The 24445-nt window shown below is 27.5% G+C and overlaps 1 protein-coding gene across 4 annotated transcripts in view; it reads right to left on the bottom strand.

Annotated features, from left to right (window-relative positions):
* Positions 1-865: 865 nt before the first annotated feature.
* Positions 866-24445, bottom strand: part of LOC107446101 (oxysterol-binding protein-related protein 11) — a 32009-nt gene continuing 8429 nt past the window's right edge. For 3 of the 4 annotated variants that reach the window (XM_087161566.1, XM_043044993.3, XM_043044994.3), the window contains 17 exons: positions 23069-23150; positions 22906-22985; positions 18816-19106; positions 18694-18735; positions 16175-16255; positions 15143-15231; positions 14347-14387; positions 13163-13287; positions 11973-12058; positions 11805-11886; positions 10563-10719; positions 10278-10388; positions 10033-10193; positions 8334-8447; positions 8058-8219; positions 5221-5286; positions 1135-3015 (listed from right to left, as the gene is read on the bottom strand). In XM_087161566.1, the coding sequence (XP_087017692.1) occupies positions 2965-3015; positions 5221-5286; positions 8058-8219; positions 8334-8447; positions 10033-10193; positions 10278-10388; positions 10563-10719; positions 11805-11886; positions 11973-12058; positions 13163-13287; positions 14347-14387; positions 15143-15231; positions 16175-16255; positions 18694-18735; positions 18816-19106; positions 22906-22985; positions 23069-23150 (1821 nt within the window). In that variant the 3' untranslated portion in view covers positions 1135-2964. Of the gene's footprint in view, positions 3016-5220; positions 5287-8057; positions 8220-8333; positions 8448-10032; positions 10194-10277; positions 10389-10562; positions 10720-11804; positions 11887-11972; positions 12059-13162; positions 13288-14346; positions 14388-15142; positions 15232-16174; positions 16256-18693; positions 18736-18815; positions 19107-22905; positions 22986-23068; positions 23151-24445 lie in introns of all 4 variants that reach the window. The other variant, XM_043044992.3, reaches the window with a different exon arrangement.

The raw sequence follows: 24445 nt of genomic DNA, 5'->3' as shown, positions 1-24445 counted from the left end.
CTTTGCATTTTTATGCTGGCATCTTTCATTCGGTATTTATTCAATATACTTTTCATTGTAGAATCTTTAATTATTTATATACATATATACAGTCTATGTCTTTAAGCATATGGCCTATTACAACAATCCCACCTTTATAAGGACCGATACATTAAGTCTTAATTTGCTATTTCAGACACAATGTTGTTTTAACATCCATTAGAATATTTATATTACACTGTTCATATAGTGAAATATAGAAAACTTTACGTAGAAAATCTCCCAAACTTTAGAGCTGTACTATAACAACAGGTGTCAATTGCATTTTAATTTGTTCTTTAGAGAAAAAAAGTTCTTGAGATTTTTTTAGGAAGGTGTGGGCATTGTTGGCGGTGGAATGAGAGTGATTTTATATGCTCTTCACAATTTTTCAGGCAAATAAAGAAAATTTGCATGAATCATCATTGAATTAAATTCACAAAAATTAAAAACAAGAAAGAAAGAAAATTATATTTTTTAAATGTGTGAGCTATTAAGACTGGGTATTTTAATTTCTCCCTCCCTCCTCTATGAGTGACTGGTTTATTTATAGTCAAGAGGTTTAAATAGTTAGTTATAAAAAAGAAGCTTGTTTTAAAACCAAATGTCTAAACATGAATGTAGATTGTGATGCGCAGACACTTTGCAATATAATTGTTCTAAAATATTTAATATTATAGTCAAAATGTATTATTTTTGATCAAATTTCATGCACTTTGTTTCAAACTTTATAGCAAACTTCATTATTCAAAAGCGTATGTAAAAACATACATTCTTGTAGGTTTTCTACTTACCGCACAAGTGAAATCAAGTCTTTTGAGAAATAATGATTTATTATTTTTTTCTTAAATTTGAACCAAAAAAAAAAAAAGTTTTTTTTAAAAGTAATTTACACTTACACTTTAAAATTTTCTATTCTTATAAAATAGTTGTTTTTATCAAATGAAGCAACTCAAATTGCTTAAAAAAAACATAGGCCACTATTGAAAATAATTTAAATAAGTACTTTTAACAGAATTTTAATTCACTTTAAATACTTCAATTATAATTTTTCAATTAAAATAAAAGGCACAGTTTAAATTATATTCAACAGTTCCTTCAATTAAATTCAAAAGCTTTTTTTTATGTCATTGTTAAATTTAGTCATGCAACTTTTTAACCACTTAATGCAGAAAAATAACATGCTCATTGTTTTTATTTTAATGATTATGCAGATGATTCTTAGATTAAGTAAAATATTGCTACAAAATGGCTCACTGTTTCATAGCTGCCAATTACAATGTTACTAAGAACTGAACTGTACTAAGTGATAATCATATTAGAGCATAACTTTTCATTCTTACGAGAAGAAAATAGGATAGTAATGGAATTTCTCAGCTAAGTAAGTTAAAAAAAAGTTAAACAAAAATAGTTAAGCTTTTTTGAAGACCTTTTAGCAGTGATGTCTTAGTATTTATGTGTAAAATTAGAGAAACTAGAGCATTCATTTTAATTTTGTTCTCAAAAACATGCCTGCAACAAAGAGGAAGTTTTTTAAGATCAGACAGAGTTCCCACTCAATTTCAGAAAAAAATTCTCTGACTTTTCTAGGTACAATATTCAATGCAAGTAAATTTCAATGGAAATCCATACCATATTTTATCTATATCACACAGCTTTTCATCAGGAAACTTTGATTTCTTTTATTTATAATATCAAATATTAGAGTTTGTGAGAAAAAAATGTTGAATGAGGATGAAAACATGAAAAAGTTTCACTATAATGTGGAATTCTTACAACAAATAATTGTAATGGATGCTAGAATAATTTAACTCGAATCTCAATAACTGATTACTGTAACTGACAATTTTAAGACTGGTTATTTTTTGGTAGGTAATAAGATTTTTTCAGGTCTTTTTGCAAAAAATTTCAACTTCCCCTGCTTTTTAGAGTTAAAAATGAACTTTTTTGACAATTCTAGGTTTTTCCTGTTCTCTCTTACCCGTGGGAGCCATGTTAGATGAAGTTAGCTAGCTGGGTTTTCTCTCCTTGACTGAATTCAATTGTCAAAGGGGTAAACGCGAGCAGCTAAAATTATAAATATGCTTATAACCCATTTTAGTTATTTCTCACAAATAAACTGATAGTGGATATTTACTTTATTCGGAAGCACCTTTTGATGCATGAAAAATGCAAAGCCGCCACCGAATCAACTTGAGATATAAAGTGTGCAGAAATTTAGATTTTCTGTTTATTTTTTCTGACAAAATTATACCAATACAGTTTTTTTGAAAGGTAGTTAAAGAGTATACATTCGCCTGGCTATAAATTTTTGATAAATATCCTTGTTTTTGTGCAAATTACATTGGAAGAATTATCCAAATCAGTTTTCATCAGTTTAAATTGCAAAACTAAATCTTAAAAAAATCAAAAATCTGACAAATGGGCAGTTTTAAATGACTAATTCAAAACCAGAAATCACAGGTTTTTATTGCTTTAGAGGTTGGAAAAAAAATTTCATAGAAGCTGGTAAAAATTATCAAGCTCTTAATCTGATAAAATGACCCTTTTATTTTTATTTTCCATCTTTTTAAAAGATATTGCGCTTCTGAATATTACTACATCATCTAAAGTTTATTAAGCACAAAAAACAATGAGAAAAAAATATCTGAAAATTTTATCAGCTCTAAATGTGATTAGCAAGTAGTATAGTTCAGTGGTATAAAATATAAAAACAATAAATGAGGTGTAAAACTCGGTAATGATGAAACAAAATAATTTCATACATTAATGATAATAAGACTGTCAACAACAATGAATGTGAGCATAATATCAAAGAAGGGGTTCAAAATCATGTTTGAATTATAGTATCCAACCTGTTACTTTAGCAGAAGGACTAGAGAGTGGAATAAGCTCCTTTTCAGGCTCAGAAGAGTTTTTTTTTCTTTGTATAATGAACAAATAAGGCTAAGATAAGGGATACTTGTATTTCCATGTCTCATTTTCTTTATGGAATAACTGAAATGATCATGAACATTTTAAAAGCAGAACAAAATAACAATATACAGTCGGACTTCTATTTAACGAACTTCCATTTTGCGAATTTTTTTGAGGAAACAAGAACGTTTTGGAAATTCAAAACCTGTTTTGCGTTGTTTAAGCATTTTAAAGGGCGATTTTCTATTTAACGAATTTTCCATATAACGAACTTATTATCCGAATTTAGCAACTTTGTTAAACAGAGGTTTGACTGTAGATGGAACCAGAGTAAAAAATTTATAATGTTAAAACATATAAAAAAATTTTATACAGCATATTCTCGATATTTCAAATTTGAAGGGACGCTAAAAAAATGTCGAGATAGCGAGTTTTCGAACTAACAAGTTTAGAACTAAATATGTTCTAAAAAGTAGAAAAAATATATTCTAAAATATTACTCTAAAAAGTAGAGTCATGAAACATAAGAATAACTACTATTAAATATGTATGCAATCATACTTGACTATAAGTCTAAATACAAAAATGATAATTTTATTTTTAAAAGTACGACAAAAATAACTAAACAAAAACATTAAACAAAAAATAATTAGCTAAAAATAATTTTACATAGTGATTTTTACGAAAAATTTCAAGATATCAAAGTTTGAGGCATCGGGAGTATACTGCATTTTAAAATGATGAAAGGAAAAAATAAATCAGCTTTATCTAACTAATTTATATTTTTCAATGATAGTTTTAACTTAATACAGTCAAACCCCACTATATCGCTTAGCAAATTCATCGACATTTGTGCAGATACAGGAAGATTGCGGCTTCTTCGATTGGTGAACCTTCAATAATGCTTCTTCAACATCCTTGTGATCTGCTTTTCACAACTTTTTTCTGCCATCTAAATTTTCTTCGTGAGTAGAAATTATTAATTGCCTATTTTTCCATATGTTACAAACTGCAGATATGGATAGTTTTCTGCAAATATCAGCTTGATTGCATCCATTTTCAATTTTTCTGATTATGCCCATTTTATCATCAATGGAGAACGTTTTACGCTTACTGCTCGCCATAGTTAAATTTGATTGACTTGTTTGCAAAATTTTTTTTAACTGAACTGAGAGCAAAAAGGAGTTGAAATGAGGTCCTTATCAACACATATTAGTGTCCAACCCTTTGACCAATAATGAATAATTACTCATTCCCTCTGACAGAAAATGCATATTGATCCCACTGACACCTTACAGGTGTATCGGCTGCCTGGGTTGGAAACATCTGCTTGGTTTGTTTAAGTATGAGAAAGTGAGATAAAAGAAGCAAACAAGAAGAAATGCTTATCGCTACATTCTCCTCTACAGATGGCTTTGAAAATCGGTATATGTATTTATTTTGAAGTAGAAAGTTCAAAATTATTAAAATTTTTTTTAAAAATCAGTCGAAGACAGAAAAAAGTTCATTATATCCAACTTCCTCACTTTTTTGGTTCACTATATCCACAAAAAATAACATTATCCGTGTATAGCAGGGCACGGGACCGAACATTTCGTTCACTATATCCGGGAGTTCACTATAAACCGTGTTCACTATAGCGGTGTTTGACTGTATTTACATTTTTTTTAAAATCAATATTCATAATAAAGTCTATTTAAATTAATGTTAAGTCTGTTTCTGACAAATTAAAATTCAATGTTAGCCAAGAAACAATCATTTTAATGAACCGTAAATAGGATCTTGGAGGTTATAGTATAGTATTCTTCGTAATAATATTAAAAAGAATAAAAATTTAAATTTGAAATAATAAATAATAAAAATTTAAATTTGAAATAATAAAAATTTAAATTTGAAAGAATAAAAATTTAAATGTAAATTTTTTTAAAATCATAATTAATGCTAAAATGATTTAAACATATCATTTTTTTTCAGGATAGTTTACATTTTTATGATAATTTAAACAAATAAACTTCATAATTTATCAATTATTTTTGCAGTTCAATTTTTTATGGTAATTGGTATCAAAGACCATAACCTTAAGAATCTAAATAGTTGAGTTTGAATTATAATCAGTTATATAGTATATTGATAGATCCTAATTTTAAACATTGATTACCTTTAAAACTGATAAAATATCATACGATGAAAAAAATTGTGTTTTAACAAGAGTAGTTTTAAAGAATCATAGTTTACAAATTTAAGTCACAATATCAATTATTTGAAAAATAAAATGAAGTAGTTTACCTTCCCACTATACTCAGTGTCAGAGGATAAAAAATTTCTTTCTTCTTCTCTTTGTAGTTCCTCAAGCTAGGAAAATAAAATAGTTTGAAATTTTTATAGCAAATAATATGAAAATAAATAGTTTTGTATATCTACCTTTTAAACCTTTGACATATGTTTATTTGTGAGACAAATTATTTTAAAACAGATCTAAATTATTTATTCACAATTTAATTAAATATAGGATAGATATTTTTAAAAAAAATAAAGTTTAATAATGATTCAAAACATGGATAAATATTTAAATGTTAAAAATTTACTTAAATAGACAATTCACACTTTTTTTCTTTCTATTATTAACATGTAACTTCATCATATTCCAAAAAATACATTTTTAAATCATTAATTTTAATAAAGGAATATAAATTTAATAATTCATCATTATAAAATATTTCACGTTCAGAAAAAATTACATATGTGTAACTTCATTCATTTTCCATAAATCTGAAACCAGTAAACAATATTTACAAATACGAAATATAATATATTCAAGAAAAATGCATTTTTCTACCAACTGCAGCTAATTTATATTTTAGCTTTGAATTTAATTATTGTAATTAAAATGCTATTTTTTAGCTACACAAACGAAGAAATTTTATGCTAATCATTAAAATAGCATAAACAAAAAATAAAAAAGAATAACAGAGTACATATGATATGAAACATGTGCTGTAAATGCTTCAAATGTGCTAATTTTGTTTGAAATTAGCAGTGTTAACTTTAATAACTTAACTTAATACATCCTCCATTGGAAGGGTGAATTTTGTTGTTGAAACTTCATAAATACAATTCAGAAACCTCATAATTATTGATAAATGTCATTTAAAAATAAAAGTTTAGGGATAGTAATATTTCAACTTTAATGCTAAGTTAAATATCCGTAAAATGTGAAATTTTTGAGTAACTGGACTCAAAATACATTTTGTTATTACAGCTATAGCACGTTTCTTATCAATTTATGGTATAAAAATAATGATTTTAAGTCTCATGTAAATAATGACATAAATGACCAAAATTACTGTGATTCCAGTGCTTGTACATAATAAGGGCTCTGATGGCACAAGTTGGTTAAAGTGTTGCTCTCATTGTTGGTTGGAAAGTTTGGTTAGTAAGTTCAATAATGCCAGACGACAAAAAAATCGGCGAGTATATGTAGCAAGGTGCATGTTAAATCTGTTGTGGCTGAAAATCCTCTGATTGGTTGTGGTGTGGAAGTTCAGAGAGAGGGGTGCCAGCTCTGGCGGTGTCCATGTCATGTGACCAGGGTCAACATTATGTGGCATTCCTATCTTGGCCATTAAAAGATAGAGCCCTAAACATGGTGCTTGGCCATAGTTGAGTGATGTGGATGTCTATACATAAAATTTTTCAAACATAATTGTTTGGTCTAATTTTTTCTTATTCCCGAATAATTTATTTTCTTTTTTAATAAATTTTTTGGCTAGAATTTCTGAATGTAGATCGATTTTAAATTTCTGGGTACAGTTAAGATAATCGATCTTTTCATTGATTTTTTGAATAGAGATATAATATAATAGAGATATTACAAAAACAAAATATCATAAGATATATTTAGGTTCCTGCTTTATTTACTCAGGAGAAAAAATCTTGAAATGCAAAATTCTTCAGTCACACAACACAATAAGAAAATCTGTATGGCTTCAGTCAAAAAAATAAATAAATAAATAAATAAAATAATATAATTTCTTGAGTTAAATAATACCAGGCATGAAAGTGGACAAAAAAAGCAAGAAAAAAAAGCTGAACTTTTACAACATAGAAATTGGGAGGTAGGGATGTATGTAATGCTGTGATATCAATAAGACATATAAAAACATAACTTCGCTGCTGTGAAATTTTCAAAAATATAATTTTAAATGTCTTTGACCACTACTACATTAAAGAAAATTAAGCAATATATGAGGATTAATAATCATCATTTTAAATTAAAACAGTCATCAACTTTCACCTCAATATCTTCTGATAAATAGCTACTAACAATTTTAGTCACTTTGACTGTTTAATTTAACCAAACTTGAATTAATTTTTTTCAGCAGCATTGATCGTACCCACTTTGTGTTTGTCTATCAACCAGCATTAAAATACATTCATCTTAAGATGCATCACGTGAAAAGAATACAAGTAAACGAAAAACAAATGTGTGCACAGACAAACACAGCAAAGGCCCAAAATAAGAACTAGCGGAGGCGGGAGAACTATAATGGACGGATGTGAAAATTCAATATGCGTCGCACCCAGGAGGAAAAACCCTGGGTTAAATATTGGCAGCCGAAACAAAACTGCTTAGAACTCAACAACCAAGAACCTCAAACTTTTTGTTCTACAATGGAAGTCATGGTTGTCAAGTCAACGGTGCACCTGCTCAAGCTCCACCCATTTTCTCCTGACAATATTTCTTCCTCTAGACGCTACCGCAGGCAAAAAGGGTCGTTTCAAGTACAGCTACCATTCGGGTGGCTTTTTCCTCATATTGGTACCCTCAAAAAATTACGCTTTTGGAACATTGTCGGAAATTTTAAAAATCAGGAGAAAACTTTTTCTCAGAAGTCTTTCATCCCTGTTATACACTTGTGACAGTCAAAACTTTGCAAGAATGCAGTTTAAAAGGTTTTCATTGAAACAGAAAGTTACGACAGAACAATTAATCTAAGTAAAAACTTGTTATTTATCAAAATGCTGTAATTATCAAAAGTATTAATGTAAACAACTAAGAATACAGTCATGTGGAATTTTACATACAGTACCACTTTTTAATAAGAATACTATAATGAAATTACCTTCAATTTCTCAGTCGTGGCAATTTCAAAATTTTCTTCTAGAATGGCCTTGGTTACATTTTGCCATAATCTCCTAGATTCAAATGTATCTTGTTGATCAAGTGGTCGCACATGCTTGTGGCATCTTTTTAGATCTTGAACATCCAGAGTTTCAGATACATTCTAACATTTGTAAAGTAAAAACAAATTTCATTTTCAATATAAACAAAAATACTAAATCATACTTGAATAAAACATTTATGAAGGAAAATTCTTATAACAAAATAATGATCTTACATCAACTGAAGTAAAGTTTAAAATATTGTTCCATTCACCAGATATTCTGTAAACAAGCTCTTCTGCTTGTTTTATTTCACCAGTAACTTTATGAGGAATACCTGATTGTTGAGGCTGAAATGACAAGCTTGTTTAATACTTAGATAACTGATAAGAGCAGTAAAATGTATAAGTGTTGAACAAAAACTATAAATATTAAAAAAAATTGATAAAGAATTATAAATTTTTTTTCTTGCATAAACCAATTATAGAAAGGGTAGAAAAATGTATGTACAGTGCGCAAAAAAAGAACCACCCTGAATAACTTTTGATCTAATGATCGGATCTTCACATTCTAGAACTCAATACTAATGGTTCGAGGCTGTGGCCTCAAATATGCTAATTAATAAGGGCAGAAGATATTTTAAGTTACAAAATCAGACACGAAAATGTACTTTCTTTGAATAAGCACACCATTTTTTTCGAAGATTCCGATTTCTAACCATCCAAATATAGGGGGTAGCCCTAATCTTGAAATCCTGATCCCAATAGTTTGGTCAGGAGGGTGCTCCAAAGTTTGGACCTCTTACTGTTAATTTTACTTTTTACGTACTTCATTATGTCTCAAGAACGCTTTAATAGAATTTAAAATTTTTTTTGCACATAATTATAAAATTAATTTTTTTAAAGATAATTTCATGCAAAAAATAACCATTATTTATTATTTTACTTAATAGATGTCGAAAAAAATTTGAACTATCGGGACTTTATTTTTCAGATTGCAATGCCGCCCCCTCTATATTTTGGAGGTCAGAAATTCAAAAACATTTATCGTAAACATTTATCATAACATATGAATATTTAACAACAGTAATCACCTATGCAATTGAGTAAAACTCTACGTTTCAATAAAAATTTGTAAGATATGTAATGAAATTCAAATGGTCTGTAAAATAAATAAATATCATTCTTTTATTCATTAAATATTTAACCCTATAAAAACAATCAAACCTTTTAACTCTATAAGACACAGTTTTGCGTACACATATTTATTTTCATTTTCTCTTCACATCTTTAGACCTAAAAAAAATCTACATTTTATTTTATTTTCAAATTCAAATAATTAAAATTTATTTGTTGGGGAAATTACTTATAACATTAAAGGGTATAAGAAGGTGCATAACTTTTGTAGAAAGATAATGGATTCATAATTTTCAAGCTATAAACATTAAAAATGCAGAAATTTTAAATAAAAAGTCAGGGGATGTATGGCTAAATAACAAAATTATTAATCAGATTTTTTTTTTATTTACACAGAATGCAATTCTGCACAGTGAACTTAAATTTTTAGATCTCAAATTTTTCTAGAGGAAAAATATTTAATTTTACACTTTGTGTTGAACAACCAACCCAATTCTGAGTTTACAAATTGGATCGGTTTTGTAATTCCCAACTCAGAAGAAAAGGGAACACTCGGATCAAACATTGTGACAAACTAGCCTTCGTGGAAGACTTTTTGAATGTTCTAACCCATGATCACTGAGGATCAACAATACCACCGAGGATATTTTATGTCAGCGCTGTGGTCGATAGGGCAAAAATATTAAAACAACAACACAAATATCAAAAGAGATAAGGTAAAAGTAATTGGTGATATATATGAAGAGTAAAAAATTGGTTCACCAAATTTATCCACAGTTAAGCTAGATAGTATTTTTACCTTCATTTGAAAAGTAATTGATGCATTATAATCTGTAGCAGCACAAGATACAGATATTCGCCCTCCTAACTCTATCCAAGGCACTGTAAGCATACAGCGTAAGTAGGCACTAGGAAATGTGAAAACATATGTTTCTCCATATGTTAAAAGATGAAGAGAAACTAAAATAAAAAGCGTATTACTATTTTCGTAAACAAAAGAGAACAAAGATAAGAAGCACAATGAAAATAGGGTGCAATAAATACCTTCTCCTATGAAGTTAACTGCAACACATGAAGTTAAAAAATTAGATTTTAAACTAATAGATGAGCTTAAAGCAATTTTCTTCTTTTCACATTCTACATAAAAGGCAGAAACTAAAAAAGAATTCAATATATTATCTTATGACTGAAATACATATATATTTGCAACAAGGATTGCATTTACTAATTTTTAAACATAAATATTTATGGGTATTCAATCATAGTAATTAGGTTTTCATAAAATGTAATGTATCATAGGCGTATGTATTATCTAACAATAATGCATACCAGGTGGATGATGAGAGACCTGCTCAGCAACATATGTAACTTTGTACAGTTTTTCAAGACTATCTTCTACAGTACTGTCACTGTTTTCATGTAAATTCCATGAACAGCGAAACACTTCGCCAAGTATTGGATTATATGGTTTTTTAGTAGCTGTAGCCTGAAAGCATTGGAAATAAAAATTATTTTATTAATCTTCAAAAAAAAATACCGTTTAATGTTGAATACAAATGTTTGTAAAAAATATGTGATTTCTTAATCGGAAAAATTCTCAGCTCAAATTATTGACATTAAAAAAATCTTTATAATAATAATCAAAACAAAATTTTATAATAAAACAAGCATAAAATAGATAAAAGATATAATATAAAATAAAGAACCAATTAAATATATTGAAAAGTAGCATTAAAATATTTGATAAAGCAATCGAAACACAAAAAAGTCAAGCTAAAATCTTGGCCAAAGCTGTGTTATTCCTTACTTAGAAATATGCTTAGGTTAACTAATTATGAATTGAAAATTTTTAAATCATAATTAGTTAATTGATAATAGTTGTAGTCTGAAAGAATTGACAATAAAATTATTGATTATTTTATTGATCTAAATTTCCAAAAGTAAGAAAGGCTTAAAGAATGTTTTTTAATGGTGAGCATAAATCTTCGCAAAAAATATGTGGTTCTTTATACAAAAATATATAATAATATATAATATAAAATAATGAACCAATCAAATTTATTGAAAAGTAGTATTAAAATTGCTTAAAAAAAGCTATCAAAACAAAAAAAAATCAAGCTAAAATCTTGTCAAAAGTTGTGTTATTCTTTACTTAGAAATATAATTAGGATAACTAATTATGATTTTAAATTTTTTTTATCATAATAAATAAATAAAAATAATATTTTACAATAAAACAAGCATGTAGGAAAAATAAAATAGATAAATAGTGTAACAAAATAAAATATAGTTTTGTTTTTTAAAATTATAAATAAAAATTCATAGAGATAAAAATAATCGCCTAAATAATAGGATTATTGCTTAAACAAGAAGTTTCAATAAAGTAAAATGATATATTCACGTTTTTTATAATTAATATTATACAGTAAATAACATGTTTTGAAATAAAAAAAGTAATTTCAACTATTGTATACTTATTACATAAATTTATATTGCTGAGTATACAAAGCAAGTATGTAGAGAAAATTTGTCTCTAGCTATAAATTTAATAGCAGTTAAATATTAGATTACCTCTCTACAGGCATGAAATGATGTCAAATACCATTGAACAACACATAGCATTCTGGAGGCAGGCGTTAATGCTTCTGATATTCTAAAAATTGAGCAAAAATCCTCAAAATTGTACCTAAATTCATCTGACCTAAATATAAAAATCAAGATAAAGAAAGACAAACTTACTTAACTAAGAGTTCTGGATGCCGAAAGAAATCTGCAAAAAATTCTAAAAGTGATCTGGGCTCTAATACAAATGATGGAAGAGCAACCTAAAAAAAGGAAAAGAAAGTTAAGTATAACAACAAAGTTTGACAATCAGTGATTGAGGATATATAAGGATTTAAGAAAAATAATATATAAAAACTTAGCATTGAGTATAATCTTATAGATCATTACATTATTTCTAATAAAACTTAGTATAAATCTCAATAGAATCGGGAGCTTAATCTAAAAATTCAAATCTGCGTTAATATAATAATAATTTTTTTTAAAAACTTTGAATTGAATAATTTTTAGTTTTGATGCAATAAACTGTTTATACTCAATAAAATGATTGCAGAGGAATCATTGGGGTTGGTGAGCCAAGTGAAAAAGGTAATATAGCCCTTAGGATATTGTTATGCAGCTTTCTGAACCATATTTAATTAGTGGGCGAGTTACAAGATTAGGTACAAAATTAAATAAAAATCATAAATTTACACAATATGCCTATAATTCAACTAATTTGAATTCAAGTAAAATTAACTATTTTCTAAAAATATTAAAAAAAAAAAAAATAAAAAAAAAAACAGATGCAGAGATTTTTTTTATTCTATTACTCCCCTAACTCAAGAAATCCGTAGAATCACAATTAAAAAAATAATCTCACCTCCTTAAAAGATAATCTCCAAACAAGAATAAGTTAAATATGTATTCCAATCAAAAGGGAGAGATCCTCCTAACCTTATTCAAAATTTGGACATTTTAAGGTTAGAAAAAGCTAACTGAAAAAGCTAGCTTTTAATTGAATTAGTTTTTGATTAAATGTATTAAAAAGAAAGGGATCCACATTTAACAATACTTTAACTAATATGTGAGACTAAATTGTTTAGGACATATTAAGATAGTTACAGAAAACGTGGTTTTGGAGTGGATGATGAAAAACAAATTTTTTAGTACAGACTTTGCCATTGCATCCTAAACAAACTTCTGGTAATCAATCGAAGCGCAAGCTATGTAACAAATAAACTTTAAGCAGTTACAATCTACAGTAGAGATAAATGGATATTGATAAATTACAACAGTGATTCAGTATTCATCAAATGATAACTATATCTAGCTCAGGTGCTTTGCATACATAAAAAGCGTTTTTATATCAATAACAGTATCCTAACCCTAGTTAAATCTGTACCAAGCTTCCACTGGGACATCAGATTCATTATAATAGAATGCCTATCACCTTCAACAGACACATCTTTCTCCTCTGTTTCATCGTTGTCAGATACTTCTCCACTAGGATCTATAGGTAGTAAATATTTAACTTTCAGTATCATGAATTATTGTTGCAAAATGAGTTTCATGGAATTCAAAACAATTTTTAAAATTAAATGAGAATTGTAATTTTATAGTTTTTAATTCAAAGAAAAAGTCATTTAAAATTCTACATACAGTAGCAGCCAGATTAAAAGTTTGAGTGTGTTCTGCAACAAATGGTAAAAAGTATAAAAGGAAGAAATTATAAATGTTTGCTTATCAAAAAAATGATTCAATGAGGCAAAGAAAAACGTTCAAAATATTTTCCAGAACAATTTGGAAAAAAGGAAAGAAAAAAGAATTAACATTATATTACCTCTAGACCTTCAATTACAGTAATTGTTTTGGTAATTAAGTGCAGAGATTTTTTTTTTGTGAAGTTACTATTTTGTTTCTAACTGTTTTAAGCAATTTTTGTGAGAACAATATATATTTTTTATTAATATATTCTGTTCACTTTTATAAAATTATTTCCACTTTGTTAATATTAAAGAGTTGGATTATAAGACCGGAGAGCACCAGCTATAAGTCCCCCACAATTTCAAAGACCCCATAAATGTTAAAATAGTACTCTTCCTAGAATTGCTTATTAGAACGGCGAGTTAACAAAAATTGAAATAAATATAACCTCAAATTTATTGACATATTATAATTTCCTTATGTTTTGAATAGTTAAAAAGCATTTTGTATGTAAACAATGTGTAAATTTTGACAAGAGGGCTCCCGAGCGTTCTATTTTTACAGTCCCCTATGTTTCTAAATCAGGCACCGATTTTTAAAGGTAATTTACTTTATTCAGTTAAATGAAAAATTAATGGATGATTCAACGAAAGAATTAGAAAACCCTAAGATGCTTGATAATTAATATAAATGGAATCTTAGGGTTGATTTAGTTAGCATATTTATTTGTGACCTATAACAAGAATAATCAATACCAAAATTTAAAATACTGTAAAGTGTAAGTTTAAAAATTAATGTTTAGTAGTAAGTGTTATTGTGATTATGATGTGACATAGGATTATAATGTGAATACAAAATAACTTACCAATATTTACAGATGGCTCTCTTGACCTTTGAGAAGTTGTACTAAATGAAATAAAATCTAATAAGAGTCATTTTGTTCAAATTAAAAATATTGTCACAACTTATATGAATCTATTTCAGATTGATATTTTTATGATAATGATATGAAAATTCACATCTCTTGCAGTTTATAAAACATGAAATAAACTACAATTTTCAGTAAAGGGGAATTAATAAACTACAATTTTAAATAAATAAAAACATAATTTATAAATTGAGTAAAAAATAATATTATTTTATTATCATTATTGTGAAAATAGGACAGTCTGAATATTCTTAATAATATATGAGAAAATAGATTCTGCAATACAAAATTACAAACACTATTGTAAAATTCACAATTCCAAAAAGCAAATAAATAATTTTATGAAAAAAAAAATAGATTGCAAACAATTAAAAGCAACCAAACTTTTAAGAACTCAAATAAAGCTTACGCAAACTAAACAGTAACTTTTATTTTTTTTAAAATATAAGTATTGGTTTTTCTTTTTTTTAAATAATTTTTAGACAAAATTTTAAACATCACAGCAGTTAATCCATAATTCTTATTTTAATACTCAGATTTTATTTAAGTTTTTTAATATGTTATTTTTAAGAGTCTTCCATCTAAAATAATTTGTACAAATCATAGCAACAATTTGTCATACTGAGATTTGAACTTTTATAACTGAAATCCACTGACATATTCAGACTATGAAATTAAACATTTATTAATATGATAATATAATTTTTATAATAAGTCCTAAAATCAGTGTTACCTCCTTTCAGATAAACTCCTATTTAAGCTTATTCTATCAAATGGAATAGGAAAATGTTCAACAGTTGCTCTTGGAAAATTTACAGAAACCTTGAAAAAAGAAAAAAAAATTATTACAAGCTTGGTTCAAATAAAGATGATTTCTAAGTACATAATAGGAAAAGAAATATTTGCAATAGTAGACAAAAATAAATTTATCAATATTTTTAAAAATAAGTATACCTATTTCTTTATCAAAATAAATAAAAAAATAATTAAGTAGACAAATTTTTATAAAAATAAATAAAACAAGTTTTACTTCACAAATTTTTTAAAATTAATACAACAATTGTTATTTATTTATTTTTTCAATTTTTAACTCCATTATGGTTACAGGCACTGAAAATAGTATTTTGATCAGCATTATTTTTTGTGAAGAAAACCAATTTTCCTGTGATATTAATTACAGAGATAATCTTATATAGCAATGAAATACTCACAAAAATTTGGCCAGAGAGTGTTGAATAACTTAAACTAACATAAAAATGTGTTAACAAGCTTACTTTAAATATACTTAGTAGGGATGTAACGAATAGTGATTTGGCCGAAATTCTGAATATTCAGCCAAAAAAAAGGGTCAAATACCAAATATTCGACAGCCATATAGCATTATTTTATTTTTTTATATTTATTATTTTTTGGTTATTTTTGGGTTTTACCCATTTATAGCAAGTTGTCATACCAATACACTGGATATCCAAGACTTCACTATATTAACATAAGAATTCATAGACAGAGTTAGCAAATAAATTAGCAATACAAGATTGAAGAACCTAATGTTAGATATTAGATTCTTTAAAATAATCATTCAATGATATTTGTTGATGGATGGATGGATGGATTATGGAAAGAATTATTAAAATGCAGCAACTACTCCTTTTTTATCAGAAATATCGAGTTCTATTTAAAAATAAGTTTCTACACATAAAAAAAAAATATTTCAAATACGAATGAGATTTCATATATAATAATTATGTAGTAAAAATATACTTGCTTGCTGGTTTTGAAGAATAGCATAACATTGTTGTAATGTATGCAATGTGGCAGAAGATGTTGCCTTGAGCAGTAACAAGTTCTAAATTAAAAAGAGAAACAGTAAATTTATATAAAATATTGCTTTAAAGCTTGTATTTACTAATATTGGCTATTGAAATAGGATATAAATGGTGCAAGGCAGAACTCTCTACCTATGGCAACACTTCACATCCTTTCACCATTAGCGTGTGGAGAGTCATAAGAGAAGGAAGTATGTCAGTTTCTCTCTGGATTTTCTAACAGATTAAAAACCTTTAAGTTAGTAAACTATATGGAACCGAAAACTGCCTTGAACATAGTTGCAAAAGAAAGCATTGTTGAAATTTTAAACAATATTTGTGTCAATTAAATATGAATAATATTAAGAAAAGGGAAAATATCATGGTACATTCCTATACAACTGAGAAGAGGAGGAGAGGAAAAGGGGGAGTTAATTTAAATTCATATCACAAATAGTAGATAAAATGTAGAGACAAATAATTTACTGCAATAGATTACAATAAACAAAAGTACTGAAATGCTTCATAAATATAGTTAATAGAAAATGGCATTAATTTTAACTAAAAATTTAGCATTGTGTAACTTTTAAAAATAATATTCACAAGCTCATATACAGTGCTTAAAACTACTTTAAAGACACAGAAATTCTATAAAAGTAAAGCATTTCTTCAACAACCAGCCACGGAAATATATGGAGGTTAAATCTCTACAACTATGTAACCAACAGCATGATTGTGGCTATTTGGCCAGTATTACACACAAGCTGCTTTTACTTCCAAACAAGCTAGTACCCATCAATATAAAGCTGGTTAGGCTTCAATCCCCCCTCACAGCTCAGCATAGTTCACTAAGCTATCAGATAGCTCGCCAGAAATTGTAAACAATTTTAGTATTACTTGCATTGCAAAGAAATTGTGGTACCATAAATTGACAACACAAATTTAATAAATTTTTTATTAAATTATACAAGTTATTTTATGAAAATTTAATTGTGTTTGAAATAGAATAAGATCAAACTAAACGAAATTAATAAAAATATTAATGGAGTTAAAATGCCCAAGAAAATTTTTTCTAAATTTTATTTTAATAAAAGTAATAGTGCCATTTAAAATGGAATAAGTAAAAAGGACTTCGAAACAAAAAAGATATCTATTACCAATCATATGCATAATTATCACTGTTTTAAAAAGATTTCAGTTTTCATTTTTGTTTATATATAATAATAATAATTATAAATGAAAATTTCATGTAATCTGGTTTAATAAAAATTTTAAATGATTTTCATCATTTTAGAAAAATTCCTTTTTTGTTTTCAAATCTCACTTTTCAAACAATGTTTTTAAAAAGGTGACAATTAACTGAATCGTTAAAGTTTTATTTTAAGAATTTAAATCAATGGTTCAATGATTTTTTTCAAAAATTCAAATAATCAAAATCATGCTTTAAGTTTCTGATTTTCATCACGAAATATGATTTCATGACACTTTGATTTTAAGCAATTTAGTCTCATAAAACTATACAACATTAATGATCTCATTCACAAATCTCAGTAGACGAGATTACTAAAATTGCCTTTAAGTGCTTTCGGAATATGAAAGGTTCAAAGTGCATTTGACAGCAAATAGTCAACAAGTAACTGTAGAGATTCTGTCTTGTGGCATGGTTTTAAAATGCCAAGAATATTAACGCTACTATGCGAATAGTTTGATTGAGTGTAAAGGACTTTTAAATTTCATCAATTGGAAGCTTGTAGACAAAGAAAGGCGAGGAATAATCTTTATTTCCTTCCATGAAACATTAAGTTATTTTTGCCAAATTCATTTGCATAGCTCCCAACAAGTACTTAAAAAAATCCAGTACATTTTACGAAATACAAATTTCCTGATAATTGCTGCATAATATACTAAATATTATGCAGATAGGGAATTTCAGGGATTTTTATTGTAGTCAAAATAAAAATATTTTATTACAGTAAACACTACAAATAGTCTGCAATATTTTCCATTTATGATTGACATTAAATGTACTTAAATTTCAAATGTTTTTTATGTTAACTCATAATTTTGAATACTAATAAATAAGTAATTTATTAGTGATAGTTGAAAGACTTTTTTAAAATTAGTTTAAAAAGAGAATTCTGAATAAAAATAAACTAAAAATTTGAGAACCAAAAAAATAAATAAGCTTTAAACTGATTATTATAAATGATGCTTGCTTCATTATGTATTAGTAATATTTATTTAAATATTCAAGCAAGCAATAAATTGTGCAAAAATTCTATTTCAATAAGGATTTTTTTTAAAGAAGTTTACTCAGTTTTAGGATATTTTCCAAAGTATGCAAAAGCCAGGAGAATTTTTTATTAAACCAGTAGACCAGGAGAAACTGGCAAAATCCAGTAGTCTACTGGTAGAGTTGGCAGCTATGCATTTAGAACTTTCATTCACTGAACTCAAATGTATGCTAATTATTACTTACATTATCACAGCATTTTGGACCATGACCAGTATGAGGTAGGCTCTAAAAATAGCAAATCAATAAAATAATTATACAATGTTTAAAGTTTCATTTAACACAACACAGATTAATTAAGGAAATACCTCAATGATTTTGGTCAAAGTAGAGTTATACATATCTGTATGACGTAGCATATCTTTAACATTATTTAATGCTTCAGTCACAGAGGCAGCAGTTTGTACAGTTGAGGACTGAGCTGAGTTATTAAGTTTCTTACGGGCAGTTTTTCTTTTAGTAGGATGAGCATCTATTATGCTGCTACCATGGAAACCAGCATACCATGTTGAGTGAGCATCTCCTGTAGCTGCAGATGATCTTAGATCTATAACAGATAAAGGGACTCTGTGTTCTCGTGGTGGCAATGGTGGGTTTTTCTAAAAAAATACAGGAAAAGTTTGCAAGAAAATTAAAACAAAAAAGAATCAATTTTCTAATAATATAACAGGTTAAGAATTTTATTACAATACATAGGTAATAAATTATATTATAAATCAGGATAGCAGTGGCGTACGCAAGGGAGGGGTTTAGGGGTCTAAACACCCTCCTTGAGCTCAGACAAAATGGAAAAAATAAAAATTTTAGTAGAAATTATGTGGGCTATTTTTCAAGACTATATATTTTAATTTGCATTATGCCTACTTTTTTTTCCTCACGGTATTTCTCAGAATACTGAGAAAACATTTACTATAATAGGGTTGTACTTTTGAAACTAAATTCACGTGATACTGTTACGGACTGGTTAATTTCTGTCCTGCCATTCGCAATAGTTTTCGAGACTGGCTGTCATTCGCGAAGTCCTTACGCGATGATTCTGGAATCCTAGACGTTCTGTCGTCTTTGAGACAATTCGAGATTTTTGGAGATGCCATGAAAAATTATATAAAAGGGGGAACGGAGTACAGTGGAGTTAGTACTTATATATAGTGTAAATAATTTTCTTTTATCTTCAATTGTTTCTATTACTATGTACCAAATTGCGATTTTATTGTTATCTATAACCCAGACTTGAATTTTGATTTTCAACTGTTGTACATTATGCAGGGATGAGATTAGCCAAAAGGCAAAAAAGCTGAATTTCCACGATAGTAAATTTTACGCAAGCGCAAAACGTTAATAATAAATTCCAGACAGTTTAAGGTAATAAATAATGTGTTGACATACAATTGTGCACTAATCTATTATTATATAAAGGATTACATTGATACTTAACATTTAGTGAAAATGAAAATTACCAATTAAAAAAATAAAGCTGGAAATTATATTTTTCCTCAGTTCACATTAGAGACAATCATTACTTGAAAAACTACCTGGTTTAGCAAATTAAAACTACTGAGAATATACATTAATATTTCATTTCTTTTAATAAATACTGTTATGTTATTTATAGCAAATATATCAGTAATATTACTTTTTAAATTATATTGGAGAAAAAAAACTTTAACAATGGACCGAATCATTATGTTCATATTATAGTCTAATCTAACTAGAACTCTTTGAACCATATCAATAACAGTGAAGTAGAAATATATACTAACTCCTTAGCATAGAAAAATTGCTATTTTAGTTTGAAAAATTACATGACAATCAGCAACTGTTTAGATAATTGTTTTTTATTTGATAAGAATTTTGCATTTTATAGCATAAATAACAGCAATTATAAATAAAATTTTGATAATGAGCTAATTAACTCTTTTTCCAACAAAAAAAAAATTTAATTAAATCCCTTTTTAAGTGATTGCCTTTGTTTGCTATATCTTTTATGTTTGCTATATTTAGTCGTTAGTCCATCTTCAAACTTCAAACATCTTGTGACATATCCTATTTTTTCTTCTTTGCAAGCATAGAATGTAAGTTTTGAATATATTCCCTTCCAGTTTCTCTGATGTTGTAACACTTACATATACTAAAAATCGTCGTTAGAAAAACGGCCACCTTCATAGTAACTATTTAAAAAAAAATTTACTTCTTACGAGAATCGCGATAGTTGATCTTAAAATTGAGTGAATATGAATAACAATTATGGATTTTGAAATCACATGAATATGAAACTAGATATACGATTTTGAAAATGAGAAAATACAAACTGGGATATAGAATTTTTAAAACGCGCAAATACAAATCACAATTCATAATTTTTAGATCGCGTAAATACGAATCATGATGCATAATTTTTAGATTGCATAAGTAAGAATTATGAATTTTTAGAATGTGTGAATGCGAATCCCAATGTCTTATTTTAAAATAACGTATAAATACGAAAATCAATGTTTGATATTATAAACCGCATGAGCAAATCAAGACATTGAATTTTAAACTTGCGTGAATACGAATGGCTACATAGGTTTTTAAAAAGGCGTAAATACGAATCACAATATCGGATTTTTAAATCTCGTAAATAAGAATCGCAACGTACAATACTAAAATCGCGTGAATAAGAATCGCAACACGCAAATATGAAAAGCTATGTTTCATATTAAAATCGTGTGAATAAAAACGAGATGTTATCAGATTCCAGGCTTGGGACCTCTAAAAGGCTTGTCAGAAGCAGCGTCGATTGAAGTACAAAAATCGGATCTATCTGGAGGGTGGGTAAAAAATTCGGAAAATCTTATCTGCTGTGAGTAATAGGGGAGAAAATAGCTAAAATAAGTAGAAATGAGAAAGGATTGGTAGCTATTTAGTTTGAATTTTCTGTTTCTCTTTGAAAATCGGTGAATTTTCTGAAAAAGTGGAATACTTATAAAAAAAAAAAAAGTGAAATTTTTAGAAAAACCTGAATTTTTGATAAAAAAAAAGCTGAAATTCAAGAGATAAAAGTGAAGAAAGCGGATATCCGCTAAAAAGCGGAAAAATCTCATCCCTGATTATGAGATTTAACTTACTGTTAGCGCAGCACCCCCTTCCCATCCTCCAATTTATTCTTCTACTGCGATGAAAGAGTAGATATTCAACACTGGATAGGTACTCTGATAAAACTTGAATAGTTAGTTAGTGGAGTTAGTTAGTCAGACTAAGAGTTATCTCTGCCGCTTGTCACTAAATCTGTTTTGTTTTGTCTTAACAAAAAGTTCATTCAATCGCCGAGCCCGTCGTCGCCACTATTTCGACTAGTGAAGAAATCTGTAACAATACCTTAGGATATACTGTGCTCGTTGAAGTATTAATTCCAGTTCGAAACTTTGAGATTGTAGCATAGCGGATATTTCTGTTCCAATATATATATATAGATATCTTGTCACAGATCTTGATCTTTAGGATGTCAAAACGCAAGAATTTAACAATTTTTAATCATTTTGAGAAAAAATCACGACCTGAAATTAGTGAGGTGACAGCATCTAATACCAATATAAGTTTTTCTGTTGTACAGAAATGTGATACTCCCGTTGAAGAAAATGTTTCTAGCATAGCAAAATCTGATAAATGTAAAAGTGGCCCTCAAAGTGTTACTTCCCACCCATATGACATTGGACTTTTTTCAGAAGATATTACATGCAAAAAGATATTACATTATGATCTTAAACTTAAAAAATCAAATCAAAATTTAACTAAACAATGTTGTCTAAATAAAAAGTCAAAATTGTCTAGCTGTCTAAATTAGGGAAATAATAGTGCTTTATTACATACTCGAATTTCTTTTAGTAGTTTCAGAAAATTATGAACACCCCCCTTGAAAAAATTCTGCATACGCCACTGCTGGATAGAATATTTTTAATCAAAATAAGGACAACTATGAACTCTGAAAGTGGGCATAGAAAACTATCAGAATATATGATCGAGAAACAAAGGAAAAAATTAGAAATTTCAAATATATAAAGTGTTGAAAATTACTCGAGCCTCTGAAATCTATTTCAGAAGAAAATGTTTTTCTGAACATTTAGGTGATTAGTTTTTGTAATTATTTTTAATAAATGGGCTGAAATCTCATAACAAGAAATAATTGATGAATGGCAAAGCATTTGAATGTGAATTGACTCCATTAAATTGTGTTACTATTATAAACCAGGCATACATTATTTTCTATTCAATTAATTTAGAAAAATATTTTACATGTACAGTTTTAAGAATTTTTATTACCTTTTACAGAAAATCAATTGAGAAAAGTCTTGCTTTAAGTTTTACATTTAAAACTTCAATAAATATTTTTTGCACATGATAATAAAGTTTAAAACTTACTTCTGCAATGCTTTTGGTCTGGTGTTCAGCGACAGCTCTTATTCTGTTTACCCAAAACTGTCTTTCCTTTGCATCATTCGCTAGAAATATTTAAAAATTACACGATTCATTAAGGGAAAAAAAACCTCAAATTCTATAGATGTAATAAAATAGTAAAATATACCTTTTAATTTATAAACTTCTCCACAAGCAGCATTTATAGAAAAAGATTGGCCATCTTCATCACTAGGTGAAACTACTGCCCCCTGAAAATGACACAGTTAAAAGTAATTTGGAAAAATCAGTGAGCTGCTCTCCAAAAAAGTATTATTCTTTGACAGAGATCTAGAAACTTTTAAAAATCCATTGAAATAAAAATTGAAAATTCTAATTGATTTTATATATTCCTTAACATTCATTGAGAGATAATTTTTAAACTTTCTTTTTAAGGGCTAAACAACGTATATGTAGGAATTAAGGAGTAATACTTTCAAAAATAAAATTAATATTCAACACTGTGTCCTAAAACGATGGAGAAAATGAAGAAATGAAAGTTTTATGCATTGATTTCATATATGTAAATAAATAAGTTCAAAATGTAGAGAAAACATGGAAAAATTACAGAACAATGAAAAAAGGGAAAAAGAAAAAAAAATCTGGAAAATAAAGGATATAACCAAAGCTCACTTACAAAATGCTACTTACATGATAGGGTAAGCCAACCAGTGAAGGAACATTTCATATATATTGATTAAAAATAAGAATTTGGAAGTTTTTCTTTAGATTGATTGGTAACAATAGCTTACTGCCAAACAATAGGAAGCCATCTAGCAATGTTTTGGATTACCTGGTCAAATAGACTTCTCTGGAAAATTTTTTGAATTTGTTATTATCTCTGCAACACCTTGTTTCTTTGAAAAAATTATAAGGTGAGTGTTTGTATTTATATGATTGAAGTGGAATTAATTGCATGCAATAGTTTTATTTTTCTCACTGTGAAAAAGAGAATTCAAAATATAGTCATTGAAGTTAGGTTTTATTTTTTTTTAAGTATCATAGCATAATAAAGTACTGAGATAAGGAGGTGTTTATTCATAGGATCACCAAACGCTGAAAAACCAGTGAAGGAACAAGTGATCCTTTACTGGTTTTTTTTTCTAAGTTAATGAAAATAAAAGATAAACTTTAATTTTCTTGTACCTTTAGTGATGTTCCGCATCAAAAGTATGTTAAAAATACGAAAAACAACTTCTAACCAGTGAGGGAACAGGCATGTTTCTTTACTGGGCATAGATTTCCCAGTGAATGAACAGTATGTGTTAATATGTTGACACTTTAATTTTCAATTCATGATTACAAAAAAAAAGTTAACATTTTCCAAGTATTTATATGTTATAATTTCAAGAATAGACTTGTTTTTAAATATTTGTATGGCTTATAAATTCATAAAGAGCATTAAAAAATAACCAAAATTAAGTGTTCCATTACTGGGTGTTCATTCACTGGTAAGAGGTGTTCCTTCACTTGATCTTCTTACTACTTGTTATTTGAACCTCCAAAA

The sequence above is a fragment of the Parasteatoda tepidariorum genome, chromosome 1 (assembly GCF_982258835.1).
Source record: "Parasteatoda tepidariorum strain Cologne lab strain chromosome 1, Ptep-v5.0, whole genome shotgun sequence".
NCBI lineage: Eukaryota > Metazoa > Arthropoda > Arachnida > Araneae > Theridiidae > Parasteatoda > Parasteatoda tepidariorum.
The sequence above is the reverse complement of the archived record's forward strand: the minus strand, read 5'-3'. Positions and strand labels throughout refer to the sequence as shown.